Here is a 13,558-nt window from a genome sequence, read left to right on the forward strand (position 1 = left end):
TACTTGTGATATTTCAGGTTATTTGTAATAAAACTTTTCTAAAAACCTGTTTTTGCTTTGTCATTGTGTGTAGATTGAGGGGGATAAAAAAAAAATACATTTTAGAATAAGGCTGTACCACAAAGTCAAGGGGTCTGAATACTTTCCGAAAGCACTGTATATACAGTGGGTTGAAATTACTGGTACCCCTGATTTGCAATGTACAAAGATGAGAAATACTGTACTTTAATGTTTCAATGGAACCAACCAAAATCATCCAATTATTTAATACAAAATAAATTTAACTAAATCAAGGTTTCACAATTATTGGCACTCATTTAGAACTTAGTGCAACCACCTCTGGCAGGGGATAACAGCATGGAGTCTTTTCCTGTAATGTTTGACAAGGTTAATAAACACATTTGGAGGTATTTTGGAACATTCCTCATTGCAGATCCTTTCAAGATGGTTCACATTCTTGTGTTTGAGATGATCAACTGCCCTCTTCAACTCAACCCACAGGTTTTCGATTGGATTGAGGTCCGGCGACTGAGATGGCCATGGCAGAACATTGATTTTGTCACTGAACCATTTGTGTGGATCTTGAGGTATGTTTTGGGTCATTGTCTTGTTGGAAAGTCCACCTATGGCCAAGTCCCAGCCTTCTGGCAGAGGCAACAAGATTGTCAGCCAAAATTGCCTGTACTTGGTGGAATTCATTATGCCATCAATCTTAACCAGTGCCCCTGAACCTCTGGAATTAAAACAGCCCCAAAACATCACTGACCCACTGTTACGCACACCTCTAGAAAGAGGGAACGCAACACCCTGCTACAACTTAACTTCGTGGTGTGAAAGAGGTATGGAAGTGTAGGTGTGAGCAAGGATGACAAAAAGGCAGAGAATACCATTTACTGGGAATTTATTCCTTGTACGGTAAGTTTGGGGAAAAGGGGCTGGACGGAACCTGTTGGCATGTGGACTAATGTTGTGTTCTTACACTGGTACAGTCATGCCCTATGAGAGATGTATGACTGCGAATGTGCGAAAATAAATAAAGTGCATTTTCCCCCATTCTAGTTAAAAACACCAATGATGAACATGTGTTTATTCCTCCGTTAAGTAAACCGGTATTCCTGTCCTGAAGATGTCAGCACCAACAGAACCAAAGCAAAGAAAGTAAATATCAGCTCTCCAATCAATGTTGATTGACCAATCAGCTGCTTGTAGAGAATTTCAGGAATCCATTTCCTGAAATACATACATGATAATACACAAACCACAACACAGAAACTGGGGAACGTAACACCCACCACCATATTTCACCGTGGGTGTGAGGTGCCTCTCATTGTATGCATCTCTGTTTCGATGCTGATGCTGTATCTGACCAAAACGTTCAATGTTGGTCTCATCTGACCAGAGCACCTTCTTCCAGTCATAATTTAAATTATGTTTGGCAAACTCCAAGCGCTTGCGTCTGTCTTGGGGTCAGAAAGGGCTTTCTTCTGGCAACCCTTCCAAAGAGCCTGTGGTTGTGGCGTCTGATGGTGCTTTTTGAAACCTGGTGACCCCAAGACGCCACCAAGGCCTGCAATTCTTTCACAATGATTCTTGGGGAGTCAGTCCTTTTTAATAAAAGAGCTGAAGGAGGTCTGGAAGTGTTGGATTATGTTGACATAAATAACACTTTCAAGATCAACTGGTTGAAAAGATGTTTGATCAATACTGATTCAATATGGTATTTAATTCCAAATAATGTATTTAATAAGTTGGGAGGTCTTCAATTTTTACTGAAATGTAATTATATTCCTGAAAGATTACCTGCTAAATTGACTAGGTTTCACCAACAAGCTTTAATGGCCTGGAAAATATGTTTCCTACACAATTTTTCCCCACATAAAGCTTTTTTGTGGAATAATGAGATAATGAGATATATGAGATCCTCTCTGAGCTTTACAGGAATAGGGCTCTGAATATATACAGCAACACCTCCCCCTTGGACATTCCTGTCTTTTCTATAGACGTTATATTGTGCTGCTGCTCCAGTTTCAACTGTTCTGCTTGCGGCTAAGGAATTCTGACCTGATGACAGGGTGTGCTACCTTGTCCCGGACCTGCTGTTTTCGACTCTCTTTCTACCGCACCATCTGTCTCTAACTCTGAATGCTCGGCTATGAAAAGCCAACTGACATTTACTCCTGAGGTGCTGACCTGTTGCACCCTCTACAACCACTGTGATTATTATTATTATTTGACCCCGCTGGTCATCTATGAACGTTTAAACATCTTGGCCATGTACTGTTATAATCTCCACTCATCACATCCAGAAGAGGACTGGCCACCCCTCAGAGTCTGGTTCCTCTAGGTTTCTTCCTAGGTTCCTGCCTTTCTAGGGAGTTTTTCCTAGCCACCGTGCTTCTACATCTGCATTGCTTGCTGTTTGGGGTTTTAGGATGGGTTTCTGTATAGCACTTTGTGACATCATCTGATGTAAAAAGGGCTTTATAAATACATTTGATTGATTTGTTAATATTATCTAAGATTAGCTAATCACTAATCTCATGAACTTTGTTTCTGCGACTACTTATATTTATGTGCAAATTTTAACCCTTTCCTGGGTAGCTTATTAAACTGAACTCATAATGATAATAGGTTGTATTTCTAATAATTATATTTATGATAATAACAAAGAAGGAATTAATGTATTTTTGAGCAGATTATGTTCAGCAGATGATGCCTTATCTGTTTTAGCTTGGCTGTAGCAGGGTGCCATATTCTTCGTGCCATTTCAACATAGCTGTCTTGCTGGACTGTTGGTCTCTGGGTTTCTGGCTTCTCTGGGTGTAGAGCTAAGCTCTCTGGTTGAGGTGATGGTCTCACTGGGTGAGGTGATGGATGGTCTCTCTGGGTGAGGTGATGGTCTCTCTGGGCGGAGTGCTGGACTCTGAGAAGAGTGCTGGCTTCTCTTGGCGGAGTGCTGGCTTCTCTGGGTGGAGTGCTGGCTTCTCTGGGCGGAGTGCTGGACTCTGAGAAGAGTGCTGGCTTCTCTTGGCGGAGTGCTGGCTTCTCTGGGTGGAGTGCTGCCTGGGCTCTCTGGTTGAGGTGATGGTCTCTCTGAGCGGAATGCTGGACTCTCTGAGTACGAGGCTGTGGTGTTCTTATTTGCTGGCTTCCCATAGGCAAGATTATAGTTCTTGCAGATGGGTAACTCTCTGTGGCCAGAACGGCTACTTCTGCTATACAGCTGTACAGCTGCCAGCTTGTTAATGTTAGTTAGCTAGAGATCAAAGTCAGCCAGTCAACTTCTAGCAACATGGACAACGCTCAAGACGCCAGTTCTATAAGACTTTCAGCACCATGGACAGCGTAACTGAGCTAGCTAGCTATCTACAGTTGAAGTCGGAAGTTTACATACACCTTAGCCAAATACATTTAAACTCAGTTTTTCACAATTCCTTACATTTAATCCTAGTAAAAATTCCCTGTCTTAGGTCAGTTAGGATCACCACTTTATTTTAAGAATGTGAAATGTCAGAATAATAGTAGAGAGAATGATTTATTTCAGCTTTTATTTCTTTCATCACATTCCCAGTGGGTCAGAAGTTAACATACACTCAATTAGTATTTGGTAAAATTGCCTTTAAATTGTTTAACTTGGGTCAAACCTTTTGGGTAGCCTTCCACAAGCTTCCCACAATAAGTTGGGTGAATTTTGGCCCATTCCTCCTGACAGAGCTGGTGTAACTGGGTCAGGTTTGTATGCCTCCTTGCTCGCACACGCTTTTTCAGTTCTGCCCACAAATTGTCTATAGGATTGAGGTCAGGGCTTTGTGATGGCCACTCCAATACCTTTACTTTGTTGTCCTTAAGCCATTTTGCCACAACTTTGGAAGTATGCTTGGGGTCATTGTCCATTTGGAAGACCCATTTGAGACAAAGCTTTAACTTCTTGACTGATGTCTTGAGATGTCGCTTCAATATATCCACATAATTTTCCTGCCTTATGATGCCATCTATTTTGTGAAGTGCACCAGTCCCTCCTGCAGCAAAGCACCCCCACAACATGATGCTGCCACCCCGTGCTTCACGGTTGGGATGGTGTTCTTCAGCTTGCAAGCTTCCCCCTTTTTCCTCCAAACATAACAATGGTCATTATGGCCAAACAGTTCTATTTTTGTTTCATCAGACCAGAGGACATTTCTCAAAAAATTACGATCTTTGTCCCTATGTGCAGTTGCAAACCGTAGTCTGGCTTTTTAATGGTGGTTTTGGAGCAGTGGCTTCTTCCTTGCTGAGCGGCCTTTAAGGTTATGTCGATATAGGACTCGTTTTACTGTGGATATAGATTATTTTGTACCTGTTTCCTCCAGTATCTTCACAAGGTCCTTTGCTGTTCTGGAATTGATTTGCACTTTTCGCACCAAAGTACGTTCATCTCTAGGAGACAGAACGCATCTCCTTCCTGAGCGGTATGACGGCTGTATGGTCCCATGGTGTTTATACTTGCGTACTAGTGTTTGTACAGATGAACGTCGTACCTTCAGGCATTTGGAAATTGCTCCCAAGGATGAACCAGACTTGTGGAGGTCTACAATTTTTTTTCTGAGGTCTTGGCTGATTTCTTTTGATTTTCCCATGATGACTAGCAAAGAGGCACTGAGTTTGAAGATAGGCCTTGAAATACATCCACAGGCACAGCTACAATTGACTCAAATGATGTCAATTAGCCTATCAGAAGCTTTTAAAGCCATGACATCATTTTCTGGAATTTTCCAAGCTGTTTAAAGGCACAGTCAACTTAGTGTATGTTAACTTCTGACCCACTGGAATTGTGATACAGTGAAATAATCTGTTTGTAAACAATTGTTGGAAAAATGACTTGTGTCATGCACAAAGTAGATGTCCTCACCGACTTTCCAAAACTATAGTTTGTTAACAAGAAATTTGTGGAGTGGTTCAAAGACGAGTTTTAATGACTCCAACCTAAGGTTATGTAAACTTCCGACTTCACCTGTATGTTCTAGCTGGGTTGCTATCTAACGTTAGCAAACTAACCAGGTGTGTCCTACTGTTCAGATACAAGTTCCAGAGACAAACACAATAATTCTAGCTTGCTAATTTACAACTAGAATTGCTAGCTAGCTGGTTAGGTAAGTCAATGCATAATCAATGCTCACTCCATATAGCATAGCAGTTGCAGATCATTTTGTGTTTCAGTTGGAAGGTGAGAACACCTGCTGCCACTAAAATCCAGAGGCCATTCCCTGAAGGGGAGATATGAATATTGGTATTCACCCAATGATATTTAACTTCTACTGTTTCTATCTTATTGATTGTATTCAATACATCTAGCTAGCTAAATTAGCCAGCTAGGCTTGCATGACCCTTGTTTTAGTAAAAAAAATCTAATCGGGTTGCCAAGGAAATCATTTTCAGTTAGCCACAGTAATTCATAACATTGTAGCTTAGCTCGGTAGCTAATATTTTACTTTTGTAATTTTTTTGATTATGTTCAGCAGATGCCTTATTTTTTAAATTTTTTTATTTCACCTTTATTTAGCCAGGTGAGCTAGTTGAGAACAAGTTCTCATTTACAACTGCAACCTGGCCAAGATAAAGCAAAGCAGTGTGACACAAACAACAACACAGAGTTACACATGGAATAAACAAACACACAGTCAATAACACAATAGAAATATATCCCAAACTACTTCCCGCAGCTATGCTTTGGGTGTAACTGTAGATCATGACATAACAACATAATTTTGCAGGATTTTATTGAGGAATGTTAACAGTTTTCAGGAACAATTGAAAGAAGTTGTTCATTCCTGCCGGCGTGCTGTCGTTAACCTGGAATTTAGACAGAGTTATGCTGAATAAATTAGAGCCAAAATTACAGTCTGACAACACTTTTTTCAAGACACATTATAACTAATTACAGAGCAATAACATTGTCATATACCTCATTGAGGATCTAGTTAATTGTTCTAACCTCTCGGGATTACAACCAAATTATGATAAGTGTACTATATTACGTATTGGATCACTAAACTACAACTTTTACAATACCGTGGAGTTGACCAATAAAATGGTCTGACGGTGAAGTGGACATACTTGCCATTCATATCCCAAAGGAGAGAAATTATCTCACTACAATACATTTTTATAGAAAGTTAGCAAAAGCAGATAAGATCTTGCTACCATTGAAAGGAAAATACCTGTCTATTTGTAGAAAAATCCCCTTCATTAACTCTTTAATCATATCCCAGTTTACCTATTTGCTTATGGCCTTGCCTACACCTATCAACTTGTTTTTTAAATTATATGAGAAAAAAATATTCAATTTTATTTGGAACGGCAAGTCAGACAAAATTAAACAGGCCTATTTATATAATGAATATGAATTCGGAGGGCAGAAATCATTTTCTGGAATATTCCAAGCTGTTTAAAGGCACAGTCAACTTAGTGTAAGTAAACTTCTGACCCACTGGAATTGTGATACAGTAAATTGTAAGTGAAATAATCTGTCTGTAAATAATTGTTGGAAAAATTACTTTTGTCATGCACAAAGTAGATGTCCTAACCGTTCTGTGAAGGGAGTAGTACACAGCGTTGTACGAGATCTTCAGTTTCTTGGCAATTTCTCACATGGAATACCCTTCATTTCTCAGAACAAGTATAGACTGACGAGTTTCAGAAGAAAGTTCATTGTTTCTGGCCATTTTGAGCCTGTAATCGAACCCACAAATGCTGATGCTCCGATACTCAACTAGTCTAAAGAAGGCCAGTTTTATTGCTTCTTTAAACAGCACAACAGTTTTCAGCTGTGCTAACATAATGTCTACATTGTATTTCTGATCAATTTGATGTTATTTTAATGGTCCAAAAATGTGCTTTTCTTTCAAAAACAAGGACATTTCTAAGTGACCCCAAACTTTTGAACGGTAGTAATATATATATATATATATATATATATATATATATATATACATATATATATAATTTTTTGGTTACTACATGATTCCATATTTGTTATTTCATAGTTTTGATATCGTCACTATTATCCTACAATGTAGAAAATAGTAAAAATAAAGAAAAACCCTTGAATGAGCAGGTGCTCTAAAACTTTTGACCGGTAGTGTGTGTGTCTGTATATGTATGTGTGTATATATATATATATACACACACACACACACACACACACTACCAGTCAAAAGTTTTAGAGCACCTGCTCATCCAAGGTTTTTTTAATTTTTTCCTACATTGTAGGATAATAGTGACGATATCAAAACTATGAAATAACAAATATGGAATCATGTAGTAACCAAAAAATGGTTAAACAAATATATTTATATATATTTGAGATTCTTCAAAGTAGCCTCCCTTTGCCTTGATGACAGCTTTGCACACTCTTGGCATTCTCTCAACCAGCTTCACCTGGAATGCTTTTCCAACAGTCTTGAAGGAGTTCCCACATATACTGAGCACTTGTTGGCTGCTTTTCCTTCACTCTGCGGTACAACTCATCCTAAACCATCTCAATTGGGTTGAAGTCGGGTGATTTTGGAGGCCAGATCATCTGACGCAGCACTCCATCACTCTCCTTCTTGGTCAAATAGCCCTTACACAGCCTGGAGGTGTGTTGGGTCATTGTCCTGTTGAAATACAAATGATAGTCCCACTAAGCGCAAACCAGATGGGATGGCGTATTGCTGCAGAATGCTGTGGTAGCCATGCTGGTTAAGTGTGCCTTGAATTCTAAATAAATCACAGACAGTCACCAGCAAAGCACCCCCACACCATCACACCACCTTCTCCATGCTTCACGGTGGGAACCACACATGCGGAGATTATCTGTTCACCTACTCTGTGTCTCACAAAGACACGTCGGTTGGAACCAAAAATCGCAAATTTGGACTCATCAGACCAAAGGACAGATTTCCACCGGTCTAATGTCCATTGCTCGTGTTTCTTGGCACAAGCAAGACTCTTCTTACTATTGGTGTCCTTCAGTAGTGGTTTCTTTGCAGCAATTCGACCATGAAGGCCTGATTCACGCAGTCTCCTCTGAACAGTTGCTGTTGAGATGTGTCTGTTACTTAAACTCTGTGAAGCATTTATTTGGGCTGCAATTTGAGGCTGGTAACTCTAATGAACTTATCCTCTACAGGAGAGGTAACTCTGGGTCTTCCTTTCCTGTGGTGGTCCTCATGAGAACTAGTTTCATCATAGCGCTTGATGGTTTTTGCAAATGCACTTGAAGAAACTTTCAAAGTTCTTGAAATGTTCCGGATTGACTGACCTTCATGTCTTAAAGTAATGATGGACTGTAACTTCTCTTTGCTTATTTGAGCTGTTCTTGCCATAATATGGACTTGATCTTTTTCTAAATAGGGGTGGTATACAGAAGATAGACAGATTTCCACCGGTCTAATGTCCATTGACTGACCTTCATGTCTTAAAGTAATGATGGACTGTAAATTCTCTTTGCTTATTTGAGCTGTTCTTGCCATAATATGGACTTGATCTTTTTCTAAATAGGGGTGGTATACAGAAGATAGCCCTACCTTTTCACAACACAACTGATTGGCTCAAACGCATTAAGGAAAGAAATTCCATAAATTAACTTTTAACAAGGCACACCTGTTAATTGAAATGCATTCCAGGTGACTACCTCATGAAGCTGGTTGAGAGAATGCCAATAATGTGCAAAGCTGTCATCAAGGCAAAGGGTGGCTACTTTGAAGAATCGCCAACATAAAAAAATATTTTGATTTGTTTAACACTTTTTTGGTTACTACATGATTCCATATGTGTTATTTCATAGTTTTGATGTCTTCACTATTATTATACAATGTAGAAAATAGTAAAAATAAAGAAACCCTGGACTGAGTTGGTGTGTCCAAATCTTTGACTGGTACTGTATATTTACAAAAAATATATATGGGGGACTGGAATTGATGCAGACAATTACATTGATGGAAGCCACAATCTATCCACAATATTAAAGCTGATCTAACCCCCCCAAAAAATATAAATAATTGTCATATACCAGAATAATAAATAATAATAAAATAATTCTGCACATATGGATTTTCACCTGTTGCATGTCTCTCTGCAGTGTTCTGCTGTCCCTTGCTGGTGGCCTGCATGGGTCCTCATATTGAAGGTGGATGACACTGCATTCTCAGTTTCACAGCGGGGACCATACATGTGGACAGGAGCATAGGCAAAGCCCTGGGGCTGCATAGGTGATGGAGTAGGGCAAGAGGCAACATTGTGAGTTGGGCTGTTGATCAGTACATAATGTGGGGATGATGGAGTAGGGCAAGGGTAAGAGGCAACACTGTGAGCTGGGCTGTTGATCCATACATAATGTGGAGGGATCACATCAGGGGCAGCCTGGCAGCAGCGATGGTCTGTGGGTTTGAAGGTAGGAATGACTGGCACGTAGGCACCACTCATGGGGCAGAGGGTTTGAAACGAGCTGGCACCACCCATAGATATGTGATGGGTCCTGAAACGGGGCCCAAAGTCCTGGCACATTGGCAAGTTGGCCTGGTCAGGGTTGTAGCCTTGCTCTTGCCCACAGCCAATCACAATCCTAGATCCTCCTGGGAAAGCCACAGCTGTTGGCATCCCAGCCATAGTCTCAATGCATGCCAGATGGCAGAGTCTCCAGCTCCTACCACATGCTTCAGGTGTAACATACTGGCACATACTGGCACTCTGGCCAGTAGGCGCTGGGTCACATAGCCTTTGTGAATCTACAGGGATGATAGAGATTTGTTAGGTGGGTTAATGACAATAACTACACAAAGAGGGTGAAGAACTACAATTGGTACATTGGGTAGGTATGAGCATATTATATTGTCCTTTTACAACCAATCGTTATTCAACTTACGCGTTTCTCTGGACCAGCTGGGAATAAACTGGTGTTGTTGTGGTTGAACATACATCTGTGGCACTCCCATAATGCTTTGGTAGACCAATGGAATCACATTGGGTGTTCTTCTGTTCTCCTCATTCACATGGAATGCTTCTGCATTCCGACCAGTGCACTGATGCTGGTGGGCAACAATGGCCTGGGGGAGTGGCAATGAAGGGGGTCTTGTTTCCTCCTGAGCCAAGATTGAAGGATAAAGCAGAGTGGCTGTTGTTTTTTGTGGATCTGGTACATATGAGTTTGGTAAAGTGACTGCCCTTGGTCCCGCCACGGGTGGCACAATAGGAGGGCTAAGCAATGGGAGTGCTCCAATTTGTTGAGCAATATAAATAGGCGGGAGCACCAAACTGGGTATATTAGCCCCCTGTCCAGCTGAAATTTGAGGGTACACCAAACTAGGAACACTTATTTCTTCTGCTGGTGAAACACTTGGTGGCATGAAGGTGGCTCCAATTGTTACCTGTGGTGTTGGAGGATACACCAAGCTGGGGGCACATGTTTCTTGTGCTGAAGTTGGAGCGTACACCAAACTGGGGACACTTGCTTCTTGTGGAGCTAAAATAGGTTGACACACAGGAGTGTTCACCACACTTGTATCCTTTGTCTCCAGTGGTGCTGAGTTTGGTGGGCCCATAACATTGAAGCCTGTCATCTCATCTGACACCTTGGATAAAACACCAAAGTTCACCCCATTAATTTTATCCAGTATCATCTCATTCATGTAGGGGTTGTACCCGTTCACATCAGGTACTGCACTGGGGAAACATCCATCCTGAAGTGCTGAGTTGACGGGACCCATATTACCAGGGGCTATTATATCATCTGACACCATGGTTGAAACATCTTCATTCACCCAGTTCATTTGATCCACTATCATTTCATTGATGTATGGGTTGTAGGCATTCGGATCAGGTAATGCTATATTTATGTCCATGTGCTTGTAAACAGAATTATCTCCAGGTGAAAGTGGATTCCAAACAGGTTGGGTTAGGAGATCCCTATTTCCATCACCAGAAAGCTGAGTGTCCTCAGTCAGCGCTAGGGGCATGACCAATTGGGTGGCTGGCTGATCTTTGACCACCTGCGATGGGGCTGTAGGCGGGGTGAAACATGGTGTGCAGTCAAGCTGGGTGTTACCTGGGGCACCAGTGACATCATCACCACAAGCTGCTGCTGTTCGAGCGTTCCTCATTGTCTTACTGACTGATGAGACTCTCTGAAACACTATGGTCTTCGGGACCTTGTCTGACTGCACCACAATCATGTACCCACAGGGTACAGAAGGTGTCCTGATCAGAACAGCATTGGGTATGTGATAGATCTCACTCAGTGGAACCCTCTCGAAGAAAGCTGACTTGGTTTGCCGGCACCGGTCTGGAGCAGCAGAGTTGATATCGCAGGTAGCCGTCATGCAGTCATTCCTGGATTTCCTGCGGAAGACGACTACATCTTCGGCTTGATCTGCTGAGATGGGGTGAGGGGACACATTAGAGGTAACTGCCTGCAGACTTCTCTGGAGGCCAGAGTCATTGAGGTATTGGCTTGGCAGGGAGGTTGCTTCTGCAGCTTCTTTGCAATCTGATAGATCAGGCAACGTTGTGCCAGTGTACAAAATGTTCTGGCCGTGAACCCAGGGCTGCTCAGCATCCTGCTCCTCCACTCCTGGAATACTGGGAAGAGTTTGGAAAATCCCGTCTGGAGGGTAAATTCCAAATGGTTGGACATATTGACCACCAGGAGACACTGCTGTGGCACTTTCATTCTGAACTGCCAGCGGAGCAATCACAGCTCCAATGCTATGACTTGGGAACTTAGGCACTATAAGAGAAAAATAAATATAAGGGTCACGGTATTTGATTGACTTTGAATTGTGATTTCTTACAAAGCCAGGAGATTTGTAATAGTCACATTTATTAATGTCTTGTGCTGCCGTGGACTTTCGATTTTTATTACAGTAGGCTACTCTTCAGGTACCTGTTTTGGTACTTGGGTACGGCCTTATCATTATGGGCTATTATCTAGTTAGGCCTACCTTTAGTTGTATTGAATTCTCTCACAAGGTCGTTGATGGCAAGAGTTGGATTTTCTGTGCCCAACATAGCAATGAAACATGTTACTTCAGTTTTCTCAACATATTTCATGATATTTTGTTTTAAAAAATGTACTTATTCTCAACAAACATGTGTACCTGTCCTGAAGTGCAAGAGCTCGGCGAAGTAAAATGTAGCAAACTGTGAGATGGAATCTGGCCGTCTTTTAACCACGGACCGACTGAGGCCTTCCAAAAGAGTCATCAAGCCCGGAGGCACTTTGGCGGAATATCTGTAGGACATCTTTAACGGAGGATCACCTCGTTGAGATAATTCTCCTGAAGGGAAATATTATATAAATTAAATGAATCTAATATATCGGACTATTACTTTATATAAGGAACACATCAGCTTCTGAGAATATTTCATTTTAATTTCTACGTGCAACTATACAAGGTTGTCTGTGTTTGTCTGAAAAGTAGGCCTAGGTTAACTTACTCTGCGAAAAAAACGTCCTCTTTTCTATTCCCGTATTCCAAATGCAAAGAAATATGTTGTCACATGAATTTACCAAGAGGTAACAATGTAATACGTCAGTAAAAAATATATAAGCATACAATTATGCAGTTCGTCATAATAACGGGCATGGCCCACACGTGGGAAAGTCGTCAGAGCTTTAGATCACAATGCATGTCATCTGAAGTTGCCCCCACCACCTCAAAATGGTGCCAACTAATTATAGAAAAGGTTAAGTTTTTCATAAGGACATAAATTAAGCCACAAAACGGATGTTGTCAGCACAAAAGTGAAACAGCTCATTCGAAGTGCAGGATTAATTGACAGCACTTTATTGAACAGTAGGTAGAGCTCTGACACCACATAGGAACACCTTCCTGTTACAATGTAACCATCTCCAGCCACATAATCCTCCACAACCCCACAACAAAGTGGATAGAACACATTTCTAAGAAAGGAATGTCCCCGTTTTTTGGTATACATATAATGACATTTAACTAATTATTACATGTCATTCTAATACACTTTTCTCTTACAGCTGTGAACTTACTTTATACCAGCACTTACTGGTCACACACTCAGTAGTCAAAATGTATACATCACACCACATCTTACATCCCTTTACACAATCACAGGAAAAGATGGGAGGTCAGTGACTGACTTTAGTGTAGATAAAACAATGTGTTCAAAAACAAACTTGAACATGAAAAAAAGAGTCCCACTTTAAAGGAAACATAGCCTTCACAATCCCTTTACCATAAGGCCTATATAGATGTTTCATAAATCATTCATAATAATATACCATGCTATATGAAGGGTGGAAAATAGTTATTCCACATTTGACAAGCACCAGATGCAAAGACCTTTTATATCCCCCTTCATGTATACTGAACAGAAACATAACGCAACATATAACAATTTCAAAGATTTTACTGAGTTACAGTTCATAGAAGGAAATCACTCAATTTAAATCAATTCAATAGGCCCTAATCTATGGATTTCATGATTGGGCAGGGGCACAGCCATGGGTGGGTCCGGGAGGGCATAGGCCCACCCACTTGGGAGCCAGGTCCACCCACTGGGAAGC

At 41.1% G+C, this 13,558-nt stretch overlaps 1 protein-coding gene and 1 long non-coding RNA gene across 2 annotated transcripts; both read right to left on the reverse strand.

Annotated features, from left to right (window-relative positions):
* Positions 1-5,745: 5,745 nt before the first annotated feature.
* Positions 5,746-11,587, reverse strand: LOC123723809 (uncharacterized). Its single transcript, XM_045688779.1, has 3 exons — positions 9,884-11,587; positions 9,080-9,746; positions 5,746-5,829 (listed from the first exon to the last, which is right to left on the reverse strand). The coding sequence occupies exons 1-3, from the start codon at positions 11,334-11,336 to the stop codon at positions 5,802-5,804; spliced, it is 2,148 nt and encodes a 715-aa protein (XP_045544735.1). The 5' UTR covers positions 11,337-11,587; the 3' UTR covers positions 5,746-5,801.
* Positions 11,588-11,627: 40 nt separating this feature from the next.
* On the reverse strand, positions 11,628-12,540 carry LOC106614018 (uncharacterized). The gene is made up of 4 exons (XR_006757145.1): positions 12,454-12,540; positions 12,114-12,293; positions 11,958-12,011; positions 11,628-11,743 (listed from the first exon to the last, which is right to left on the reverse strand). It is a non-coding gene; the product is annotated as an uncharacterized lncRNA (long non-coding RNA).
* Positions 12,541-13,558: the final 1,018 nt, after the last annotated feature.

Source organism: Salmo salar, chromosome ssa10, assembly GCF_905237065.1.
Source record: "Salmo salar chromosome ssa10, Ssal_v3.1, whole genome shotgun sequence".
Lineage (NCBI taxonomy): Eukaryota > Metazoa > Chordata > Actinopteri > Salmoniformes > Salmonidae > Salmo > Salmo salar.

What these genes read in the sequence shown, in the direction of transcription:
- LOC123723809 (XM_045688779.1), bottom strand. Translation starts at nt 11,336, where the DNA reads ATGACGGCTACCTGCGATATCAACTCTGCTGCTCCAGACCGGTGCCGG. An exon ending in CAGCTGGTCCAGAGAAACGC is followed by an intron (nt 9,747 to 9,883) that starts GTAAGTTGAATA and finishes TCATCCCTGTAG; the next exon opens with ATTCACAAAGGCTATGTGAC. An exon ending in TGCAGAGAGACATGCAACAG is followed by an intron (nt 5,830 to 9,079) that starts GTGAAAATCCAT and finishes TCTAAATTCCAG; the next exon opens with GTTAACGACAGCACGCCGGC.